Source organism: Larimichthys crocea, chromosome I, assembly GCF_000972845.2.
Source record: "Larimichthys crocea isolate SSNF chromosome I, L_crocea_2.0, whole genome shotgun sequence".
NCBI classification, from domain to species: Eukaryota; Metazoa; Chordata; class Actinopteri; family Sciaenidae; genus Larimichthys; species Larimichthys crocea.
This window is the reverse complement of record NC_040011.1, coordinates 33,798,419-33,824,470: the sequence shown is the minus strand read 5'-3', so window position 1 is coordinate 33,824,470 and position 26,052 is coordinate 33,798,419. Positions and strand designations below refer to the sequence as shown.

The following is a 26,052-nucleotide window of genomic DNA, read 5'->3' as shown; positions in this document are numbered from 1 at the left end:
GCTGCAAGATGCATCATACTGATTATATCGTCCAGATGCAAATTATTATTTGAGATATGGCATCATCAGTGGAAAACTGACTGCAGATGACAAGTTTTTAACATGCTAATCTGCGGCCACACTTGTACACTTTACAGCTCCCATATGGTAATCGGTCTTGATTGACTTGTCTCTCTGTGGTCTGTCTTTTCAATGCTGCAGACACACACACACAGAGGAGTGTGTGAGCTGAAATGAAGACAAAGAATTCAGCACAATAAAATGAAAAATAGACGCACTTCATATTTTTATTGAGTTTATCTATTAAATATTTGGGCACACTTTTCTTTGTGCTGCCTGATGTGTGAACATAAACCAGCTGGAATATCATATTCAAATTTGCTGTTTTTAGGTTTTCTATTAAGCACTGAAACCTTCAAACATTGTCCCTAATCTCTCTCACACTTCTCTCATCTTCAGATCATGCTGCTGACTGACCCAGAGGTGGAGAGCAGTCTGCTGATCAGCTCTGATGAAGGAGCCACCTACCAGAAGTACCGGCTGAACTTCTACATCCTAAGCCTTCTCTTCCACCCCGAGCAGGAGGACTGGATTCTGGCCTACAGCCACGACCAAAAGGTTAGAGTGCGGCCAACGCGAGTTTAGCGGGCCCCGCTCGTTCAAACGTATCAAAAGGAACTGAGCGTTGAGTCAGAACAACAGTCTAGTGTTGCAGTGCCTCAGAGCATAAATGTAAGATCCTGTTACACAAGAGTTTGGCTCAAAGCACACAGTCGGAATTCATCAAGTTCATTTGGGAGAGACGAGATAAGCATGGATTGTATAATTTAAGTGGTTCCAAATTCATTAATATGGGATATTATGTTATGTGTATTTTAACCAGTTAAATCAAAGAAAGCACGATAAGTCATGACATCTTCAAGACAAAATCGGTTTTACTTTGATGTGCATCAGAGTTCTGAGATAAAACATCAAGATGATAAGTCACATTAAGTCAACATTAGAGGACAGGAAGTCAGCATGCATTAGTATTAAGTCACTAACTCATTTTAATGATTTGAGTTCAGTGTTTTCAGGTCAGAATTGTGTCTTTTATGTCTATTTGTTTTCACGGTGAAGGAAAAGAATATGAACATTCATAAAAACATTAATTAGATTAACATATGATTTTAAAATAAGAGGATTTTGGCAGAACTAAACGTGTCATAACTTTTTCAATCAATCAAGTTTGAAATAAAAAACAAACAAACTCTAAATTAGTGTGATTCATAATAACTTATGTCTTATAAAAAAAGGTCTTCTTTTGGTTTGTTTTTACTATTTTTCTAATTTCTTAAATGTTATCTTCTTTCATCTTTTTTACCGTTGATGCCTCCATCACTTTCACATATGACTAACTGAATTACAGTATATCTGTAATTCAGATCTACTTAAAAAGTCTCTGCATTATTATAACTGACACACAAAAAAATTGTTTTCTTTCCAAAAACAAATATTCTTCATATTCATAACATCTTACACAAGAGGCTAAACTAGCACACACACACCTTTCAAATCAACAAATGTACTGAAAGCGTGTGCTGAGCATTTAAAACTTTCATTTACTGAAACATCAGATGTCTGTCCAGTTGTAAATAAAGATCTTATATAAGAGGCAGAGTGAGGAGAAAAGAATCACGTGTGAACTAGAGAAAGGGAGCCGAGAGAAGAGAGAGGTCACTCATAGACTTTGTAAAATTACCCTTTGCATTAATAAAATGCTTTTCTTGCAGGGTAACCCATTTGGGTTTAATGTTTCAGTTATGATGAATAATGAAGGCATCCTCTTTTGCTGAGGAGACGTGTGGATGTAGAGTGTGTGTGTGTGTGTTCTCTGGAACGAACATCACACTTTCATTGTGCAGAGAGTATAATCCCTCATACTGTACACACACACACACCCTCACACATACACACCTTTAGCACGCAGTCCTACAAATTATTGCTGTGTGATGATTCCTGAGATGCCTGGAAACCACGAACACCATCAGATTTTTTTATTTATTATTTTCAGGCATTTTTCATTTCAGTTCACCTGTTTTAAAATTCAACTGTGACTCAGGCTTACAGGATGCAAACGACTCTGACTGATTTAAATAAATGTTAATAAGGTCCTGGGACTTTAAATCACTTTCAAATGATAATCGCGAACCAATAGTTTGATGGTGTTAATGGGTTTAGGGAATCAGGAGACATCATGCAGTTTCTGCAGAATTTCATTTATTAAAAGAATTAAAGGGATTTAGTGGAGTAATTTAATTTATACCACTACACTCCTGTCTCTTTAGCAGAAGTTGTGCAGGTGACTGACTGATACATGTTTTCCCATCTATGTTACCAGAGCTTTATATGCACATGTAACCTGACTTGCTACTACGAGTGCCTGAATGCCAAAGAATCCAGAAGAAGCAGCTCAGGAGCTTCCCAACTTACCAGATTCATCTATGTACCAGTCAGACAACAGTAGACTGGTGCTTGTTAGCACTTATACGTATTATGGCTGTTGCAGAAACTCCTATGTATAAGTAGTACTGTAGTGTTTGTGTATGCTGAGCTAGATGTGTGGCTCCCTGCTCCTGACTGGCTCCAGCCAGTGTGGCGTGGCCATCATTGTCATCGCTTCCTAAAGAGTTGCAGAATCCCAATTAGAGCAGCACCTACTGCAATCCTCCAATCCACAGTGATCTGCTGGAGCCAATCAGGAATGGGAACCACACACCTCGCTCATCATACAGAAAAACACAAACTAATTTGGAAGCATAAATTGCTTTATTTCCACTCGATCATGTTAGTGTCCCCTGCAATCTTGTGGCCTAAAAGGAGTACAGCAGAAAAACTCAAAATACTCAAAGTTTGACGTATAAAGTGGTCTGCTGTGAGTAGCTGAGGCTACACAACATTCAGACTTCCCAGCATAAATCAGGAAAGGGTCAAAACAACAAGTCGTAAGTCAACAAATCATAAAATGCAATAAGAGACTGTGGTGGCTTTACCACAATGTGTGACCATTTGGTTTCCATATAGAACAGTTATACCAATGTGGAGGATTAGTTTTTTCTCTTTCCATATAGTTCTCTTGGACATCAGTCACTTTACTGTGTATGTTATATTATGTACAAGTTCACAGAGAATCCAGTAGCACGTCTGTACTCTTTACAAAACTCCTCACAGACCTTGTGAAACACAAAAGCCTTCTGTATTTGTCAAATTTCTATGAACTTTTAATGTCTTTTTTTCTCTTTAAATATTTTTGCTTGCAGACAGAAATGGAAGACGTTAAAGCTGAACCTCTTGACCTCTGTTTTGGTAAAAGAGACATCACATGTGAATAGTATTATTTTGAGTCTAACAGTTGAATTGTCCTCTTTCATAAAAAATGAAGGATTCTGGCTTTTTTCACTTTTTTTTCCTTTTTCTAACTTGAGGACACACAGATCTCTTTCTTTCTCTTCTTTTCCATTCTCTCTCCGTCTCTCAAATAAAATGTCGACGTCTATTTCATCTTCTCTGATGTACAAGTCGGCACATTGGTCAAAGGTACATAATCTATCTCGTGTTTGAGGCAAACATGAACTCTTGGAAGTTGAAACAATTAACTTTTGATTTCCTTACACTGTCAAGTTACCAAACATTCCTGCCAACGGTATTAAAGGAAGGTACGTGATGCCCTGAGTTTAGTATCTCAGGCAGCTCCTTCTTACTGGCTGCATACACTAATCTGGCATGGATTGGCTGAATATAACCAGCAACAATGCCTTTGGGATAGCCTTAACCACCTACACATAAGCCTCACACTGGTGGAGCACGTACATAGCCTGGAGATGTTTGAGAGGCTAAATTCAAACCGCTTTTCCGAATTCCTAAAATATTCAGACTTGTATTATACTGTATCAATAATAATGCTATTACATTCACATATTCTACATACTTATATACATATTTTTGTGCAGAACTCTAAGTCATCCCACAAGAACTGTACTGCTCAGTATGTGTAATGCAGTAGTACATTTACAATTACTGTTAAACATATTGCATTCATGGAGAGAGAAATTCATTTTAATGTTTCTCCTCTGGAGAAGAAATGTAATTGTGTGATGATTAACCCCAACAGCAGTGGTTGCCTTTTGTGACCCCTTAAAATTAAAGGTTTTCCCCTTCAGACCTTCTGTAATTACTTACATGTAATTAGATTTTTTTGTCCTTCCTAATTTGAATCATTTTAGAGGTAAAACTTTCTGGTAATGTTAGAAAGTGAAACACCATTTTGCCATGCAAGTCTAAAAATATTATTTTTCAGTATGATCCCCCCCCCCCACCAAAAAATAAAAAAAACGTTTCCCAGAAACTAGCTCACAAGATCAACCTCAAACACTGTAGAGAAGCACCAGAAATGAAAATCTATGTTTGCACAGTCATTAGTTAGATCTTAATTATCTGAGATGGGACTTGCTGGGAACTCTCTTGTTTCTGTCAACCATCGACAGAAAGGCCGTCCTGCATGTTTCCACAAAGCGCATTGGTCTAATCAAAGCTATCTGACTATTTTAGATTGAAATCAGTATGGGATGACACTGATATGTGTCCATAAGTCCGACTCAGTTCAGAGAACATAGAGCTTGTTGTTTATCCTTGAATCAAAACTCAAAACTCCGACTATCTATCCTACTGTACATACATGATGGAACGAAACATCTTTTCATTGGTCAGTAAGTGGAGCCCCCTAGTTTTGGAAGTAAACACTGAAGATAAAGTTTTGTAAAGTAAAGTAAATCTAACAATAGTTACATGTTTATTTGGACTAAAATAAGTGTTGTACCAGCTGTGGGACACGATGTGACATATTTTTTGACATGTTTTGGTGCTATAGTGAAAGTTTCAGTGAAACAGGCTCTGGTTCACTGACTTGTATTTGTGCTATGTCTTCACTCCCTACTGTATATGTCAGGTAACCGACTCGCTCACCCACCCGCTCCCTCACCCGTGCCCTAACTCGCACGCATCGCCTCCACCCTCCAAACTGCTTCTCTTTCAATTTCCTCACCTCCTTTTGGCAGCGCTGTCGCATTTGTTGATTGAGAGACCTTTGGAGGTTGTAAAGGCTGCATCAATCCCTCCACCATCACTTCCCCGCACCATCTCCTGCTCTCTGCCTCTTCACTGTCACTTGCTTGGCTACATACTAACTTGCTGTGGGAGGATAATTAGTCAGAGTGATTTCCCACAAACCCTCCCCTCGCCTCGCCTCCCCTAGCCTCACACCCCCCTTCGCTTGCATCTGCTTAGCACAGCTTGGCATAGAAGTCATGGAAATCTCATCACCCATGCCATTTGTCTCTGCCGGTTTGACATGAGAATATACACACATCAGATGCAATAGTCACAGTGAATGAATCTTTTGCATGTGTGTCCATTGTGGAGCGATGAATGATGTGGGCACAATGGAGGGGAAAAAAATCCATTAACATCCCGTGTCACTGTTTTTTTCCCCCTGTCAATCTCAGGAAACACGAAAGTCTTCCTCTGATTTGTGTATCAAATAATGACTGATGATCTATTGGCTATTGTTTTTGCAATGTTAAAATATAATCAATTGTGATGAATTCAAAGAATAACTCTCTTGTTAGTAAAATATGACAGTTATTGATCTGACAGCAGTGAGGATCTGTATGGGGTGAAAACAAATGCGGGCACTCCGTCCCCAGAGATGCTTTTTAAATGCAGGCCTACGCTTCACCCTTCGGGGTGAGTAAATAAATATAATTAGAAAATAAATGAATGTAAACAAAAAGTCACGTTTTTGTTATCCGTTAATAAATGAGTGTTTACACATAATGTGTGGCTGCTCATGCTTAAAATGGAAAAAGTCCAGCTTGAAACTGTGAAATAAGTTTTATGGCTCATTAAATTCCAGCTGTAAGCTGTAAGTAAACGGATTTGTCATTGTGCTTTGTCACAGAATGCAGGTGTGTTTGGAGACAAGAGGACTTTAGTGAGTATTTATCAGGGAGATTGTTGATTTAGTGCGCAGCCAACAGAATATGTAGGCAGAATGCAAAAAAATGACTATTTATTTGGAGCAGTAAGGGTACCGACCATGACCGCAGCGACTCCTGTTTGTGTTTGGTTGGAGGCCTCTGCTGCACGTCATTCTTCATGTCTTTCTTGTCATCTTTCTACGGTTCTGAACCAGAACCTGAAGGGTTAAAACATTTTAATTATGAAACTATGTTATGGATACTGTACTTACCTCCAGGGGAAGGAACAGAATCCATGCAAATTTAAGAGAAAGATTTCTGTCTCCATCCAAATAAAACGGAGATGAATGCAATTCAGTACAAAGCCTCAAACATACGTACATAAATGCACATATACATAGAAACACCACAACATAACCATAAGAATAGACATTCAGTACCCACTGTTGCTGCCGATCACGGGTAGTAAAGTGCTACTATCCCGGGTGGCGATCCACAGTGAAATAACAATAATCCAAATCACTTGGTGAAGTTCAACCATAGTGACAGACAGTACTGTGCAAACTAGAAGTTCCACAAGACAAGACGTTAGCTCAACATAGAGATACAGAGAGGAGAGACACAGAGAGACGTTTCCACACTTTTCTGTCAAGTCCTGAAAAAGATTTTGTACAACCAAAAGTAGGCTACATAAAAAAATGTGCAATGCACATTCAAAAATATATATTCAGTATAAAGTACCAACACAGTTAAAATAAATCCCTGTGTGGACAGAATATTGATACAAAAGTATACAAAATTCTGCAAAGTTTCAAATCTACAATTCTGATACTTACAAAACTGTGCTCCAGTGAAGTGTCACAAAGATGCTCCGTTCCTCTTGCAACACAAGATACGTCTGTCACCATCGTGGACATCTTTATAATGTTTGAAAACTTTTTTCTAAACAAAAGTTTGGTTTGGTTTACTTGTCAAACACAACTCTGGCCGGAGAGACAGCTAATCAGACTTCATGGGTAGCCCCGGGCCACCCTCTGGATACGCCCCTGGGTAAAAGGAGTTTTGTTTGTGGTACTCATAGCATTGGGAATTTACATTTAAAGCTGCATTATTCAGCTTTTGTCTTTGTGTTTGTTGGGAGTAGGGTTACTGTGAGGGTTACTAACTAGCATCTAGTCTTTGTGTCAAACTGTCATTTTAGCTTTTATTAGTTTTAGTCACGTTCATACTCTTTTTAGTCTAGTCAAGTTTCAGTCGACTAAAAGTCTGAGCCGTGACTATTTTTGTCTAGTTTTAGTCAATGAAAATTCTATTTTAGTCTCTTTTCAGTAATGCAATTCTATTTAACCCAGTCAATATAGTAGTATAGTATAGTACGTATAGATGAAACCATTTAACAAGTCAAACAAGGTTGTCTTATTATTATATATTATTATTATTATTATATTGTTACCTTATAGACTCAAGAATACATCCATTCCAGACATGGAAGACGCTCTGATTTGAATTCCCAACATTTGTTTTACCAACCAAATATGTTAGTACGCATAAGTAAACACACATAAATTTAAATAAATAAATTAGCATCACATGACAATGCCAAAAAAAAAATGAATACATTCATTCATCCATTTACGTTTTCTTTTCCACTTCTCTGTAATGAAAGTGTGTCCAAATGTAATTTGTTCTTTTTCTCCCAATGACAAACCTTGGCCATCGGTCCCTTTCTCTGTGCCAGTTGTCTGTCGTTAATGCAAACCCACCACAGCTGCACATTCTAAATAATGTCGCGAGTGGGAATTGAGAAAGTGACGTCGCCTGCGACTGCGCAGTGCGACCTGATGCAGCCCCTAAAGTGAGACACAGGAAACAGAAATACTGCAAAATAATAATAACAACACGACTAAACAAGGCAGAATAACGTTATAACATTTCGTCTCATCGTCTCATCAGAGTTTTTGTTTTGTAACCACATTTAGTTTCGTTTTTATTTGTCAGCAATACTGCATTATATATTTAATTATAGTTGTCACATGACCAGCATTTATGTTGCATCTCGTCTCGTTTTCGTCACGTGATGAAGGTTCATTGACAACGTCATAATTTTCGTTGACAAAAGCAACACTAGTTGAAAGTCAAACTTTCACTCTCTTTTTGCACTGTTGTAGCCTCCACCAACTTCTGAGAAGTACAACTAGGTCTTGAGCTACTAAATGTTCCACAGTGTTCACCAGCTAGTGTCTATCTTTGCTGAGCAAGTAGCAGGTAGTAATAGCAGAAGCTTTTTCATTGAAAACAGCTGCTGCACCTGGAAAAGGTGGATGAAATTAAATTTACTAGCCAGAAATCAGTTAAAGGTAGCTCCAAAGCCATGTGTAGCTGAGGTCTGGTGATAATTCTTGGACTCTTTTCATGGTACCCACAGTCAACGTAATCCAACACACCAACCCCGAGATGTCGAAATTCTTCATGTGGAGTATTTCTATGGTCTAAAGAAGGTCCAATAAAAAACAGAGGAAGTGGTTTCTAGGGAGACATTTTGCTGTTGAATATTTTAAAATATAATTTTCTGCGCTGTGAGCGCCACAGATGAAAATTCCATTCACCTGATTTATGTTTTATTTCAATGGAGGTAGAAATGTCAGAGTCAGATATCTCAGACAATTAAAACCACAACTGGCTGCATGGTGAGAAACCTCCGGTGAGAAAATATTTCATATATTTCAATATTTTTTTGGTGATTGGGGTGAATTAACTCTTTAACATTGACTTAATTCATTGTATATTAAATCAGCCACGGACCTCTGAGATCTCAATGGAACAATCACAGGAACAAATGAAGACACTTGAGGGTTTTTACTTTTATGGACAGTTAGTTTCATTACGCACATATCTCACATGCATTCTCCACCCTTTCCATATAGCATGGTGAAATCTCAGCCATCCAGTGATTTACTGACTACTGAACAATGGCTGTATTGAGACCACCCGCCATGCTTGAGTTCCTCTCATCTCCCCATCCCATTCTCGGGCTTGTTACAGCAAGGCGCATTTCTCTAGTTGCAGGAAAAACCCTGCACCCTGCAAACCTTTCTTTATGGTTCCAGTTATAACTTGGTGTTCATTGTGTGTGGCAAAAATCTCTGTAAGGTTTCTGCAGTAATGAGTGAACGTGTGGGAAGGCAGACAATGCCTGCATTTCTAAATATCCTTAAGCCATGTTATTCCTCTGCAGTCTTCCTAACTTATGTAAATTCTAATCTAATTTAGCAGATTCAAATAAAGAACTTGTACATACAGCGCGTGTTTTTGTGTGTTTGACAGTGTGAGAGAGTTCATCTCCCACTTGTCTTTACACTGCTGCTGCTAAAAGGATCACAGAGGTACTAAGTAAATCAATGTGTGAAAACAAACCTGGAAAAAAATCCTTTGCAAATGCACATCATTTTCCAGGGCAAGCATGGCGTTTGTCAGTAAGAAGGCTTGTGTTGTACGCAATGTTAAATTTGATCGGCTTTTAAGAAAGTACGTGAATAAATACTTACTGGCACCTGGTTGTCTTACAGCTCTACAGCTCGGTGGAGTTTGGGAGGAGGTGGCAACTGGTACACGAGAGAGTGGCTCCCAATCGTTTCTACTGGTAAGTATAAAGATATATGAAAATTAATAAAATTGTTAGCAATCAGAAATTATGAACTCAAAGTTCATACAGTATTGTTTTTTCTTCATCTCATTGCTGAATGAAAAGAAATATCTGATTGCGATTTTTGTGACTAATGTTGCATTTAGGTCCCTTCAATGAATTCAGCTACTTTTTGCACAAGCTTTTTGAAAATGTGAAGGATGTTGCATTGTTGCAAAACAAAAAAGACTATCAGACAAGTTTACGCTGAAGCCAAATAAAAGTCAGTTTTGACGTTGCGAGTGTCCTTGGCAGTCTTTATCATTGTCTCGTCACAAAGTGGGGAGCAGATTGGGGAGCCAGAGAGATTTTTAAGATTGTCATTATTCATGTGTCTGACATGGCTGATCTTCCTCTATGGCAGACAGTCACATAATGTGGCTGTGGAGGGAGGCGTTCAAATCATTTCATCAACCATCAATCATTTCGGGTGCAATCAGAGTTTTGTTATCCTTTGAGGTGAAATAAACAGATTGGAATGATTTTATGGTTCTCCTCAGTGAGGCTTTCAAAGCCAAACTGTTCTTTCACTTCTTTCACGTGAAGATTTTCAAACCTTTGAATTCCTTCACATTCACGTCTCCCACCTTTTTCTCAGTTAAATGCTCTCACCACCACCACACCCATAGGTGCTGTGGTATCTACCATGTTCGACCTCTATACAGTAACTAACACGCAACAAAAAGCTTTCACCTCAACAAACCGCGGTGGAACTGTCAGTGTAGTAACAAGCTGGGCAGCCAAGAGTGAAGGGAGCCTGGAGGGCTGATGCTGCAGAAGCTGTCAGAGTTCTATTTTGGGACGCGCACTGTGCGGTAGTTGTGGTGGTAGCCCAGGTAATGAGGCTGCAGAGGAAGCTTATGTCTGCTGTACATGAGGCCACCAAACATGAGATGAGGTGAAGAGTCGTAAGCTTGTTTTTGTTTATGTGGTCAACCTGAGCAGCCACATGGCACGGGTCGGTTATATGAGGCGTGTAGCACCCGGAAATATAACAATTTCCTAAAACTGCAACAAAATTTGCTCTCAGGAAACCCAATAATGTGATCAGTTGATCAATAATGTTGTAAAAAGTCCCGGCTGATGTTATAGTTACAACTTTTTCAACCCAGAAATACTCAAGTTAAAGCAATAGTCTCTAACTTTTTTGGTCAGGCACCTCTTTAAGAATCCGTCCTCCTTTATAATCCTCACTCTGTTCAGACACAACTGACAAAAATGCAGAACAATTAAAAAAAACAAAAAACAATCACAGACAGCAGTGATCTAATAAATCTAGAGGATAGGCAGATTTAGATATTTAATCATGCTGGAGGGGGGAATCGAAACTGAACCTGAACAGTGGGTTGGCAAGCATAGAATTCAAATTTCATCATTTATCAGAATCAGGTCATTTAATACAGCATTTATGTCCCTTGTAATAGATTATCAGTATGTTTTCTTGGCTCATAGACATAATAGAACAGACACTGAAAAAACTGCTCCAGAGTGCCAGCCGATCAGGGCTCCCAGCTGGTTACCATGAGTGTGCCTGTAAAACTCAAAATGTTTCTACTTTCAAATGTATTTAAAAGTCAAATAAAATTGCATTTGAAACTTTGCAGAATGAATGCAAGATATGTATACTGTTGATTTCACAGATTTCACAGATTGGCATTTTATTCCATATTTTAAGATGTAGATTTTCTGATGAAAAACGACTAGAGACTAAATATGGCATTAAATATTTCAGTGTTTTCCTGTAGAATCGACAGCCTCTAATATAAAGTACTACTTCATTCTGTATGAATACCCTTTGAAAATGGCATATAAATAAAGGTTTTGAAATATGACTGTGTTTTACTGTATCCAGGAAAGCACAGTCGTACTTCATGACCTATGTTACGAACTTTTACTGTCATGGTTTGACGTTTTTTTCCCCGTAAAATCTACAGACATTAAGAAACCGGCTTCCTATGTGAACTGTGTGGCTGAACAGGGTCGACTGAATTTTAACTTCTGTCATGATAGCGATACTTGGAAAGCTGAATATTTTCTAAAGGTTGTACATGGCAAGAAACACTGCATTAGATCAAGTGAGACAAAGGAGACTGTTCATTCAGTCATAATTTCATGAATCCACTGTTCTGCCTTAAATGCTCGCTTGTGTAATGTTAGCCATCCTATGAAGCTTTTGCTTCTTAATCTGTGATGTGTCAAATCAAACTTCCACTCTGGTTTCATGGACAATCCTTGCACAACAGCAATCAGAATGGGTATGGGCGGGTTCATCACCCATCGATAGGGACTTTAGCTTAGTGCATCTTTGACTGATAACAACAAACCATTCGCTATCAGATGTTTCCAAAATAACTCTAACAGTACCCTAAATATCGCTATTTACCAACTTTACACTTCCAAGAAAGAAAGATGACTTCTTCATATTATTGCCTTATTCATCAAAATGATTACCATCATCAGTTTTCAAAAGAAATGAACCATTGGAAAAGTATTATATTATCAGTAAAAATGTGTTACAATATCAGATTCACAGGCCAATCTCTAAACACAATAGAGAGAAAGATTTCTGAGTAAAATCAATCAGACGTAAATAAATAAATAAACAAAAAGCAAAATCAACAAACCCAAAATCTTAAGAGCAGCGACACCCAGAAGTTTTGTTTTTATAAACACGGTCATACCATATACCGTTGCTGTGTTGCAAAGTGATTCACTAAATAGTTTGTTTCCCCACTGAGGACAAAGTGGGACAGAGCACTGTTTCAGGTAAAATGTGGGTATACGTATATGTTAGCTGCCGTTCTCGCCACCATTCAAGCAACTGCTTTTCATTTAGAAATCCCCAAAAGACCGGTAGGTGCTGAGATCTCCAGTCATCTGGTAGAGCGACATCAGTCAGGACATTTTATTGTATCATTGGTCAGTTTATTACATTTTTGATCGAGCTAAGTAAAAATCTTTTCAGGCGTTATTACACTGTCAAGAAATGATTATGTTATCTGGAAACACACAGCGCGAACTTGAACAACAGGCACTCTGAATTCCCGTCATGACTCGTCATAGCTTACACAGCTGTCTAAACCTGCATTATACATTACGTGACTGTCGTCCAGCAGCTCAAAAACTGATCACTAAATGCAGAATATATCCAAGTTTAAATAAACCACATAAGTCCAATAAGTCAGAGAGTTATTCTCTGCCTGCCTCACACTGTTCTTGGTACCTGAATGGATTATTCAGTGGAAATGGAAATGCGGTCTGGAATAAGTAGGCCATCCTATTCACAGTTGTGTTTCATCTGGGAAATCACCAATACTACCAATACGTATAATGATTAGAAGCTCTGGTGGTCTATGACTGTCTCTCACTGTGTCTGCTTCTCATTCGCCTCACACAGAGACCCCCTTTATTTCTTTCTTCCATTTATGTGTGTGCTACCTGTCGAAACATTCGCTCTTTCTCTCCCCCTCGTCTTTCTCCACCTCTCTCCCTCTGTGTGTGCAGCCTTTGCCTCTCCTCTGATCCCCTAGTCTTTTTAATACATATTTAATGCCGTAATGATTATATGCTATTCCATCTGTGGACATCCCTACTGTAGGGAGAAAATCAATGGCTTTTCCTCTCCTAATGATGTCAGGAAACGTCTTTCTCCATCCGTCTGGGCGGAAAAGGACCTTGTGGGGGCTCTAAACATTTAGATCACTCACAGTGAAAGCAAGGTCCTTTTCTCTTACACTTTAAACTCTGATCTACACTAAAGACAAAACATGGTAATTCCCATGGCCAATTCCTGCTGGTGTAAACCACAGCTGTCATAGCACTTGACTTAACCTCAGTGTAGTTATCAATTTGTCTGACCTGAGAAATTGCATGCTGCAAAGTCAGACAGCAACTACAGTAGGTGGCATCTGCCTGAAGGCAAAAGACCAGTGGTGATGTTCCTGAAACACATTTGTCTGCCTTTCAGGTCGAAAATGGGTTTGGACAAAGAGCCGGGCTTAATTCACCTGGAAACCAGCATCTCTGAAGGACGTGAGTAATTGAATTCGGAGTTCAGCGCTCCATTTTCTTGTGTCTTTGTACTGTATCATGAGCATTGTGTTAAAGTAGAGAGGAACTTGGAGTTGTGTGGACAATTCGGCTGAAGGGTAATGCATAGGGACAGCAGAAATGGCCGAGTCTGGGGACACACAATGACAATGGAGAGAAAAGTAATGCATATATTAGAATGCTTCTAAAAGCAAGTGATTTAGCTCAGTGGCGCTCTCGTAGTATAGAGAAATATCACTCATCCCCCTGAATGACAATGAACACTGGGATATTGTGGATTGACGTATAGTATTTGACTTAATTCACTTACAGAGTCTGATGTCAGAATTCTTTGGAAAAAAGTCATTTTTATGAGTTTTTTTTAACAGAATTTCTTGAATTGATTATCTGTCTGAGCAATTCAGTACTGTCGTAACAAATTATATATTTACATTAAATTTATTTTAAATGGTACGTCCACTGATTTTACACATAATGGTTAGTTTCTTGTCATGGGGAGTGTTATATGTTGTCCTCTGAAGTTGTTATCGGGGATTTATCTCAATTTAGAAATCTACAAAATTCCAGCTGAAGATGGATGAAGTTTAAAAGATATGGGTTTCATCCAGGCTGGGTGTATCAAAAAAAATATTAGGCACATTATGGGGAAGTTGGGCATCCATCATTTTTGAAGCTTGACCCATACGAGGGATTCAAAATCAGGATATCTCGGCCTCTGCTGCTTCAAGTTCAACCATTCTTTTTCTGGTCTCTTTTGAGTTCCAGAACTTTATGGAAGTGCAACACAAAATTGTTGTGAGTACCCCTTTAATGCTCACTAAATACTGCATTCTATCGCTCTCACCCTCAGAAAGCCTTCAGAGTGGCACAATTCTGTCAGAAAATAAAAAGTCTTTAAAGCCAACACAGTAGAGAAGAGCCAATCATACAGACACACATAGCAAACATCAATCGTGTCAGATGTTACGGCCACACAGCCAGAGACTATCACTATTGATCATGTGCGCACGGAGGAAGCCGACACATATTTGGCAAAGGCTAACATGTGGGGACAGGCTCTCTCCCAGCGCTGCGATTGAAGGCAAGGAAAGCAATTGGCCTCTCTGGTCATCTGTCTTCCCCTCCGCCCGGCTCCTCCCTTTACTGGGACCACTTTATTGACACGAGTAATGTAGGAAGCCAAAAGAGGACGCTTGGCTCTGGGTGAAGGCTGCCTTTCTTTATTGGCTAATACCATCGCTGATGCCATGGTTTGACGTGTGTGTATGTGTGTGTCTGTCTTTGTGTGTGTGTGGAAGCAGAGGCCCTGTATGTCACCTGCAAGCTGCAGAACTGCACAGATTCCAACAAGGGCAAACCATTCCCGGGCTACATTGACCCCAATTCTCTGGTGGTGCAAGATGAGTATGTGTTTGTCCAGGTAGGTAATTGTCCAGTTCGCTCAGTGAAAAGCATTAAAGCAGTGTGTGACGCACAAAGTGTGAGGATTCTGTTGGAATTTTTTTTCAAGGTCATTCTTAGAAAAGTGCCATTAGTGCAGTTTTACATCCCCGTGGTGGTGAGAAATGCTTTACTCGTGTTTTTTTTTATGTGTCTCCAAATTGTTTTCACTCAACGGTTTCATCACCTTAAGGTGTCAACCGCGGGGAGGCCAATCTACTACGTGTCTGCTAAAAGAGATGTCTTCACACCCATGAAGCTGCCTAAGTACACCCTGCCCAAGGTAACAAGTATACTGTCTAATTAAATGAACATGAACAGACACTCATGAGATCTTAATGTTTAACAAATAATTAATTTATCCTTGGCAAGAATCCATATCTCATCATGGGTCAGCGACGATGTAATAGACAAATTCATTTAGTCGTGCTGCAGCTCATTGAAGTGTTTTGCATTCAAAAGCACACCAGGGCTAAAGTTCCAGCTAAAGCGCTGTTCCACTGCTGGCTCTGCGTGAAACTCTTTTTGTTATTTATGGGCAAATCAAGGCCAAAAGTAACTCTCACAGTGTTTGTAGAATTGTTATTCCGTGCCACTCGGCGTGCGCATGCCCTCGCTTGTCATGTCCCCATTGACAATTAAACATGTTTTATTCAATCAAGCCCTAGGCACCCCGATTGCTGTCGGCTCACTGCAAGGTGTTATTGGCACAGTCAGAGGTAGATGAAGCACACAGCCAAACAGCATGGCCTCAGCTGCATAATCTCTGCCCAATAAGCCTGACATAGTGGTAATGGCTCTAGTATCCTCTTAGTTAAAATACGAGAATACAGAAGATGAAACTCTGATTATTGAATCTGATTAAACCCAGCGGGATAGTAAGATCAGTATACAGTCTAAAAGTTAGTTTGTTTCTCATTGAGTCATCGTGTTTCTGATTGTAAATAATAGCTTCCTCAAATGACAGCTACAAATCATAGTGTGAGCTGTGTTCGATTGTTAGAGTAAGGGTTAAGAAAGTACTTTTTGTAGAGCCTGACAGATACTGGATTTTTTGGGGCCAGTGCCAATATTAGGGATTAACACATTCCAATATCGATATCCATCCATCAAGTTTTCATATTACATTATACACCAACAGGGGTGTGGACCCTATTTCCAGCTGACATTGGGCAATAGGTGTGGTACACCAGATAAGTTGCCAAGGCTATTGGACGATAGTCTATCTGTATATGTATTGTGAGAAAGATATGTAATGGAGGCAGGATTTTTTTTTTTTTTTTTTACAGTTTAAGAATGAATGTTACTGTCCAAAATGATCTCAGAGCACTGAAACATTATCAATTTAATAATTGATTTAAAACACACACACACATACACACACACACCCACACACACACACACACACACACACACACACACACACACACAAATACAACAAAATTCATCACGTCACCAAAATAATGGTCCAAAGATGCAGAGCTCTTGGCATTTAATAACCAATAATAATTATGCATGAACTTTGTATGAATCATAAATACAAATAGGCTAATAACCCAGTATATAAGTAGGTTAATATAATAAGTGACACATTTTAAAATATGAATTACATGTGGGGGTTCCTGTTCTATTTGTCTCTTGTCCAAGGGGTCCTTCGGTTGAAAAAGATTGAAGACCCCTGCACTATAGCAATAAATACACTATGTATGGCAGTGTGTTACTATTGCAACATGCAACTCAGTTCATGCTATATAAGTAAAATACGTTTCTTTTCATGTTATAATGACATATACATTTTATTACTACATCCTTAATTATATATATAACTTTTTATGATAAAAGCAAGACAGAACAAATAGTCCCCCGAAGCATCACATAGACAGGATGAAAGAGAACATGACAGAGCTGTAACCCCTCACTGGTGTTACTCTCTCCGCCAGGACCTGCATGTGATCAGTACAGATGAAAACCGTGTGGTTGCAGCCGTGCAGGAGTGGAACCAGAATGAAACCTACAACCTGTATGTGTCGGACACGTCGGGGGTCTATTACACTCTGGCATTGGAGAACGTGGTCAGCAGCATGGGCCCCGAGGGCAACGTCATGGTCGACCTCTACGAGGTAAACAAACACCGGATGATGATATTAAATCTGTGCTTTAAAGTAGCAAAGCGGTGCTGAAAGTAGAATGACTTTAGTTCGGGATTGGTATGCTGAACATGTATGCCTACGCCCACCCCCAACTCCCAAGTATGTAGTATTCATTTGAGCCAATTTCTCCTTATAAAACAACGGTATCTAATAAAGGCCTGCTTGATGAGTGCTCAGGTTTATTATGAATGCTGATCAATATTTTAGAGCTAGAAGGCAGAGGTGATGAAATGTACTTCTTTTGTCATTTTTGAAAGAAACCCTGCTGCTGTAGGCCTACAGTCTTCAGAGCACATTGTGTGAATACGAATCAGCACTCAAAGTGCTGACATCAACAAAGGCAAGAGCGGATTGTGCCAGGGATATAGATTTTTGGGAGGCTGAGATTATTTCTTTCTTTGATGAATAACTGCAGATATTACCTCACAAAAAAGCATCTAATCCAAAAGGAAAAAAAAAGAAAAAAGAAAAGTGTGTGTTAAGGGCTAATGTTGAGGCTCTGGAACTAGATATGATTTTTAAAGACATATAATCCAAGGATAGAACTTTATCTCTGCATCAAATAATTAGACTGTTGATGATGCTGCTCATGTCTTGCCATGGCCTCGGTGATAGAATGAAATCCACTGTCTTGATTGGGGTCACCACCCAAAACGTAGGATATGCTAAATCTCTCCTCCAAGGGAGATTGAAGTATCTGTCAATTACTAAAGTGGAGTTTCATTGCCTGATGCGACTGTCACTGACTTGAGTCGGCATCCCTGAGCTATTCCTCGGGGGCCTCCAACAAGGAGTCAGATTCATTTAAGACACACATTGATTACTCTAAAGTCCCCAGTCAGTCGATCATTTCCATCTCAATGTGTGTGGCTGTATTTGGTTTTGTTGGGAATACAGAAGAGGTAAGCGTGTGTGGCTGCATTGCCTCGGGGCATGTGCTTCGCTCTGCAATGCATTGCATTCATTTTCTGCAACGTGACTCAAAGATTTTGTAAATATCTTTAGGAAGTGCACCACCGTTTTCATCCACAGCTTTCTCTTGCTAATTTTGCAGGTAGCGGGAATAAAGGGAATGTTCCTCGCCAACAAAAAGACGGATAATCAAGTGAAGACTCACATCACCTACAACAGAGGCAGAGACTGGAGGTTACTGCAGGCCCCGAGCAAAGACCTAAGGGCTGGCAACATTCACTGCGTGCTGGTGAGTATCTGTGTGTAGGAGCGAGGCTGCGTTCATACGTGTTCTTTTGTATGTACTGTATGCGCGTTTGTCAAAGGGAGGCCTTGACAGGAGCTGACTGATCCCAGCAGCATGAGAGGCTGAGCTCAGAAAGAGCAGCCCCCGTCAAAGCTGAGTGCTCTGAGGCTGCTGAGCTGAAAGGTCAGCCATTTTGATTCAGTCCAATAAACTGACCTCCCATTTAAGAAACACAGAGAAAGAGGTGTGAGGCAGAAAAGGCAGATGCTTCTTCTTCTTTTTTTTTCTTTCTTTTTCTGATCGTTTGGTGCTTCTCATGGTCTAGTCGAGCGATAAAAGTAAAGAATCAGCCTGAACAGTGGATCTTTTTAGCTACTGATGATGTAGTAGGTGGCTGTGACTTGGAGCTAGAGCAGGTTCTCCACTAATCAGAAGATCGGCGGTTTGCTCCCGAAGGCTAGGGTTAGGATTAGGGTTACCTTGCATGGCAGCTAATGCCATCAGTGTATGAATGTGTGTGAATGGGTGAATGAGATATGTACTGTAAAGTGCTTTGAGTGGTCGGAAGACTAGAAAGGAGATATATAAATACAGTCTATTTACCATGTAGTTTGTAGACACCAGCTTTACCCTCTTGAATGATAGATGACTGTAGATATGATGGTTTGTTTCATTGCTGCATACTTTATATATGTAGATGTAGATAGATAGATACTGTTTATAAAAATAATCACTGTTCTTTGATAAACCAATTAGCAATTCTGTGGCAAGCGTTGCCTTCTTCCTGTATTATACAGTCATTTGTCAGGAAATGTCAAAGTTTTAATAAACCTCTAAACAGCCCATCACAACATGGCTTGCACCACTGGCATTTTACTGGGTCATAATGAGAATTGTGTCGGTAAAGGTTAACCCAATCAAAATTAATGGTGAGACCAGCCAATGGGGAAATGCCTGTGATCAAACCTACAACTCGGGAGGATTGTACATCCGAGTAGACGTGTTGGCCGCTTGATTCAAAAGCCTCTTTTGAAGGTTTTCCTGTGATACTGTTGGCTTGGCTTAATGATAGATCTGATAGTTGAGTTTGTGATTTCTTTTCCACAGCCATACTGTTCATTACATCTCCACCTTCATGTGTCTGCAAACCCCTACACGTCTGGAAATATAGCCAGCAGGGATTCAGCGCCAGGGATCATCGTCGCATCAGGTGGGTGAAGTGAAATCTGTTCTGAGTGACATGTCTCGTTTCTCTTTCTTCTTGGAGTTCTGAGGCGTTTTCTTTGAAAACACAAAGCCCCGTTGAAACTCCTTCTTAGTTTTTTTGTAGTAATTTATAATAAAATCTTTGTATTTTTTGGCCTCATACAATGAAACTGCTACCAGGTACTCAAATGTTTTTTTTGATACTTTATTCTTCTTGGAGTTAATGAGGGGTTTTCTTTAAAAGTATAGCCTTTGTGCTTTATCTATTGCATAGTAATTAATAAATAAATACCTCTATGTGGTCCTCACAGTTGTTTTTTAAATACGTTTTAAAGCCACTGGATCAAAACAGGGTTGCATTTTACTCTTTCAAAAGATGCTACACACATTGCAGAAAGCAAGCCAAACTCCAACCAAAGAGAACGTTAAGACAATGCATCCAATTGAGATTGTGAAATGAATTCTGTGTTGTATGGTTTAACAAAGGAGAAACGAAAAGACCCATCTGGAGTCCTTATCCAGTGTTTTCTCTCTTTTTTTTATTGGCATTCACAATCGAGTGTGTCTCCATTCTTTGGAGATTCTGTTTTCCATCCATGGATGCACTAGACACTGTTGCTAACTTAAGGAGACAAAGACCACAAAAGTCACTTAGACAGACAAAGCCAAAAGAAAGTTGCCTCTTTGAGTTAGTTGAATATCTTGGCACTCAACATGTCAGTGCAGTGCAATCGTGTTTTCAATATGACAATAGAGTGTTTTCAGATGCAACTGACTGTTTGTTTGTTTGTTCTTCACTTCTGCCTGTCTCTTCAGCATCAGTACAACATGCATGTGTCACGTCACTTTTGAACAGGGCCAAATGACAGCACAGAAAGCCAAAGCACCAAAAACTATATAATAGTCATGGTTTAGCCCTCAGAGCATCGCTCTTCCTGAGAACACAGGAGAGGAAGCAGAGGCTCTCATTGACTCAGTGGGGAGAAAACAAAGAAATGGCGGAATATGAGATCAGCAGTCCCCCAGGTGAATTCACACCTCAGTGATATTTACTCCCGCATGGACCGGCACTGTCAATAACACATCGGCACACGCCTCGGGTGCCTGGAGAAGGCCAAGCTCACGCTAAGAGTATTGGTGTCTGGACCTTTGAGAAACATTGTGAATTAAACAGGTTTCAGGGATGTGGGAATAGAACAATCAACTGATTTTGTTTGATCTCTGTCATTATTTAAGATACAAAATGGCCAGAATGAACACACAGAAGGGAAATCTGGCATTGTTTTGTGATTAGCTTCTGTGTCTACAGTAATAGTGGGTTCATCTCCAGGCCTGAAAATACTACTTTTGGCAGTTTTGGCCATCATTCCCATTGCCTATGCTATTTATTGGTGACATCTTGGCATACAGTGACATTTCAGAACTGCAAGTCTAACGGTGTCAAGAGGACAATCAGACAAATTGTGGCACAGCGATACTGTATGCAGACATTATGCCATCTGTTCATTGTAAATGTCCAATAGATTTTGGAGGCCTCTTTCCGTGTTCAGGTTGGACTTAATGGACAGGCTGTAATGAGGGATTGTCGATTCCATTGCACTCATTGTGCAGTGGGTTCAAATCTGAAGGACAGTTTCCATGTGCCAGTGTGGGTTTCCAGTTTTCTTCAATACTCCAAAAACATGCAGCTTTGCTGAATTAAGCACTCAGAATAATCACAAGGTGTAAATGTGGGTGTTATTATCTGTGTCATATCTGTGATAGACTACAGATTCCACTTTTTCTATGTAATAAGTAATTGTAACTGACAGTTCCAGCCCACTGCCACTCTGAAATAGATAATGGAAGGATGGGAGAACTTGAGCTTTAAGATGTTACTATAACAATGAGGAATGATGAAAAAAAGTTTATTACTTGCATAGCAAAAGTAACAACAAAGGTCCAAAAGAGAACACGAACAGAATATGTCTCAGTCTAGAGACCATCATCAGCTCTGCCAATATGAAAGTAAAGCTAGGAAAAACTTTTTTTTTTTTTACAAACTCCCTACCAATCATTCAGATTACCTATTTGACATCTGGATGACAACCAAATATAGTTTATGTGCAGGGTGTAGATGGTCAAGGACAGAGATACAAAGTTGCTGGAACAACAATCTGACAGAGCTGCGTGTCTGTTTTTAATAAGTGAAATGGCTGCGTTCAGGTTATTAAGTTTCTCTTTACCTTAACACCAACCTGGAAAGCATTGTTTTACTGACCTTGTCCAGCTGAAGGTTTGTTATCTCTATGAAAAGATATCTTCATATGAATTCAGAACCTGTAGCCAGGAGACCAAGACTTCGGTACCAGAAGCATTCTGGTTTCCATTTCTGTTGTGTCGAGTAGTACCAGCCAATCACAAAAAAAGTTTTTTACTTGCATAGCAAAAGTAACAACAAAGGTCCAAAAGAGAACACAAACAGAATATGTCTCAGTCTAGAGACCATCATCAGCTCTGCCAATATGAAAGCGTTCGACTGGGACTTGCAGGTCAACAATCCGTGTGGAGAGTACAGGAAGAGATGCAGCACATTATCTCAAATGCAATCTCGGAACCAACCGGCTATTGTCAGACGTTCATTTAGCTTTTTATAAAGTTATCTGCATTGCTGTCTGTTTATAGAGATGATCATAAATGTGTTTTTAGCGTCATTCTTACATGTCAACTTGCTAATCAGACTGCAAAGGAAGTCTTGGCCCAGGTTTCCGGATATCCACTAGCTACAATGAAACATTGGCCGTTTCCTCCAGAGGCTACATTGTGTCAAACGATAGCCGAAGGGTTCAGAGATTGGTTTGACTGAAACCCAGCATTACTGCTGAGTATGTGCTTTGTTGCACATGTATGCACACACCACACTTCTACATCACTGCAGCAGAGTGAGAACCATCCAGCAAAACTGAGATCTTCAGCCGGCGAGATTGTAAAGCGAATTGTTTCTCAATGAGCGTTGAAGACAAGGGCACAAGCATGCTTCTGAAATACTTCCAGTGCTCCGTGTTTAACCACCTGGCACCAATTACAGGCTAAATTAAAGCAATTACAGCAGTCTGCACAGCATTAGGAAAGCTCGTCTTAATATGGTCAGAACTGCTGAAAGATGAATACAGTAATCTGGATTTATTGGTTAATTTAGGAGTATGGGCAAATGTTGCACTGCACAGTAACAATAGATCTTCTGGAGAACTGTAATTACAGCCCCAGCCTGCAGCCGGAGACGCGGGCCCCCTGCTGTATTGCCACTGCTAGTCTTAAAGACTTTTTTTTTTTTTTATAAGATGTGGGTTTATGTCATTTCAAATAGACTTAATTTCCTGTGTGTGCATAATGCAGTTTGCCATGCCAAACACTAACTGTAGTTAGTTTTCTGTCTGTTCTGTGATTGGCCTACTCACGTCCAGGCTCCATTGGTGCAGAGCTGACCACCAGCAACGTCAGTGTGTTTATCACCTCGGACGCAGGAAACACATGGAGACAGGTAAGGAGAATTATTTTTATTGTTGTAACTGTTGAAGTTCACCTGAACTATAATGAAATAATAATAAAAAGATAAAAGATGATAAAACAGTCTACCTTTAAGTTTCTGTCAGCGGTTGAGTGACAGTTGAGATCTGTTGTTCAGAGATACGCTCTCAACTTCTGTAATATGTTACTGAATGGAGAACATCAAACAATAGCTTGTTTCAATCAATGTTTTTCATCAATTTTGATGCACATTTTGAAGAATTGCAGAAAGGTTTGATGGAAACAGCAGAATTCTAAAAACTTTACTTTAATTTTGCGAATAACTTTGTACGCAGCTCTGTAAAACATGCTTGCTGGCTGCACACAGATCTGATGTAACCTTTCTTTAAAACATGAAACATGTTTTTCGCATTGTTGTTTTTACCGCTTCAGCTTCCTTTGGCACTCATTTGTTGCGCCATCTTCTCATTTTCTGACGGGAGAGTCAGCGCTACCTACCGTTTTTCTCGTTAACTCAAAGCTTTCATAAATGGGACTAAGCAACAACTAACAACAATGGCTCTTTAGCTCAGTGGTTCTCAACTTAGGTGTCAGGACCCCAAGATTGTCAGCAAATAATTTGATAGTTTGTGAAGAATAATAAAAAAAAAGTAAATCATTTAGGCAAGCAGTGTGGAATGAGCTCCCGACTAAACTATAAACTCTGTTTTTATACAGTTCCAACAGAAGCTGCTGTTGATTTAATAAAGCCAAAAACATGAATTAAAGCCAAAATCAAATGTATTGTTGTTCTGCCTGTGTGCAAAGTGTGTGTGGAGGGGAACCTGATTATTCCATATACATGTTGGCTATACATGTACTGTATATATGTGTTGTTTGCTGCTGCATATATATATATAAATAAAACAACTGTTCACCATGTGTGAATATTCCTGTAAATATTCACACTGCAGCAAACATGTTATATTATTAATAATACTGACTCGCACCTGATAATACATTTTTCCAATGATTTGCCCAATGGAATCACAGCCACTTGCCACATGGACCACCATGAATTGACTGACCTGCCATCCTCTCACTAAAAATATCCTCCTCTTCCTCCTCCTCACTCACTCTGTCTGATTTTATCATAGAGGCTTTTAATCCGCATACATTATCCAGTGATTGTTAACATCCATAATCTAACCTGAACCCTTACCTCACTTGAGCCCGGTGTGTTCAGTTTATGGGCCCCTCTTTCTAATTAAACACAGCAATGAAAAATAATTATTCAGAAGCTGATGTAGCAGGTTTTGCCTGTGATGTATGCTGTGTGTGTGTGTGTGTGTGTGTGTGTGTGTGTGTGTGTGTGTGTGTGTGTGTGTGCAGATGTGTGTTGGACATGCACATGGGTAACAAGCCTGCAGAGTGAACACTCTTTGTTTTTTTGTTTTTTTTCGTCCCTGCAGATCTTTGACGAGGAGTATGCGGTGCTGTATCTCGACCAAGGAGGAGCCTTAGTCGCAATAAGACACACTCCGCTTCCGATCCGACACCTGTGGTGAGTCATTATGACAGAGACGCCATTTGTCACAGCATGACTAATTCCCTCAGAGGAAGCTCCAAGTCTTAAGTTAGTCAAACAAAGGTAAATGAGTTTGTCTTCGAACCGGGGGGACGGTATTATTCTGCGTACAGAAGCCACCAGCCATGGAGAATTCTGTTTTGACAATTGTCATTCAATTTCACCTTTCTGCGTTTCAAGCCGCAATGAGTTGAGCTTTCGATCGTGCTCACTGAGCAGAGCACCTCAGCCTCTGTGTGGAATATGAACTAAAGTTGTTAGACAAGCTCTCAGGGTCATTAGCTCGTGCACACAGTGAAGGGTGGAGAGGGTCGGATTCTTGTGCAACCTTCTTGTGTTTGTGTGTTCCCAGGTTGAGCTTCGACGAAGGACGCCAGTGGAACAAGTACAGCTTCACCAACACACCTCTGTTCGTGGACGGGGTGCTGGGCGAACCCGGGGAGGAGACTCTCATCATGACGTGAGTGGCAGAGATTTGTCAACAGAAAAGTCGATCACTCGCGGCAATAAATCAAAGAAAAGACAGATAACCTTTGTGTTTGTGTGCGCGGGTGTGAGTATCGTCTTCTCTCTTCCTTAACTCAAGCCAGTGCTGCTTGCATCCACATCCAAGCCTGCTCAGTTCAGCATTCCTGACTGCCTGTTTTCCTTTTTCATGAATAAAAAAAGATTCTTCTCAAGGTCTACCTAACATCAAAACTAGCTGTCTCCAGATTATGATCACAGGAGATCAGTTGCTTTAGCAGCCAGCGACAGCACGACTGTCCATTTGAAGAACATGAAGGAAAAATGATCAAAATGATGAAAAAAAAGAAGAGAAGAGAAGAAAACAGACAAGAAACTTTGCTTTTAAAAAAAAGTTTTAACAGCATTGAAAATTAGGAAGTGCAGTGAATATGATTCAGCGTGTCCTCAGAAACCAGATTTATGAAGATTTCCTTTTGTGCTCTTTCACATTTATTATTAGAATAGCCCCAAGCTTGGAGTGTGTGCACATGGTATGACACAGCACTACTCCCTTATAGCAGCAGAGATTTAGGACTTTGGGATGTGTTACCAAAGGGTTTCCACAGCCATTACATCAATGTTTCATGACACCTGCCATAAATGACAGACTGACAGTCGGCTCTGTAGTCAGCTCTACAGGAGAGTGATAGGGCACAGCTGGAGAGACAGAGAGGGAGAGGGGGGGAGAGGAAAACGCACAGCTACAGTCTGAGCGAGAAGAAAAGCGAGTA

At 39.9% G+C, this 26,052-nt stretch overlaps 1 protein-coding gene across 1 annotated transcript in view; it reads left to right on the top strand.

Annotated features, from left to right (window-relative positions):
* Nucleotides 1-26,052, top strand: part of LOC104930045 (VPS10 domain-containing receptor SorCS1) — a 179,946-nt gene that overhangs the window by 123,367 nt on the left and 30,527 nt on the right. The window contains exons 4-14 of the mRNA XM_027281067.1: nucleotides 460-618; nucleotides 9,581-9,654; nucleotides 13,664-13,728; nucleotides 15,048-15,166; nucleotides 15,380-15,469; nucleotides 17,127-17,306; nucleotides 18,391-18,537; nucleotides 19,642-19,744; nucleotides 23,184-23,260; nucleotides 24,699-24,790; nucleotides 25,167-25,274. Coding sequence (XP_027136868.1) covers nucleotides 460-618; nucleotides 9,581-9,654; nucleotides 13,664-13,728; nucleotides 15,048-15,166; nucleotides 15,380-15,469; nucleotides 17,127-17,306; nucleotides 18,391-18,537; nucleotides 19,642-19,744; nucleotides 23,184-23,260; nucleotides 24,699-24,790; nucleotides 25,167-25,274 — 1,214 coding nt within the window. The remainder of the gene's footprint in view (nucleotides 1-459; nucleotides 619-9,580; nucleotides 9,655-13,663; nucleotides 13,729-15,047; nucleotides 15,167-15,379; nucleotides 15,470-17,126; nucleotides 17,307-18,390; nucleotides 18,538-19,641; nucleotides 19,745-23,183; nucleotides 23,261-24,698; nucleotides 24,791-25,166; nucleotides 25,275-26,052) is intronic.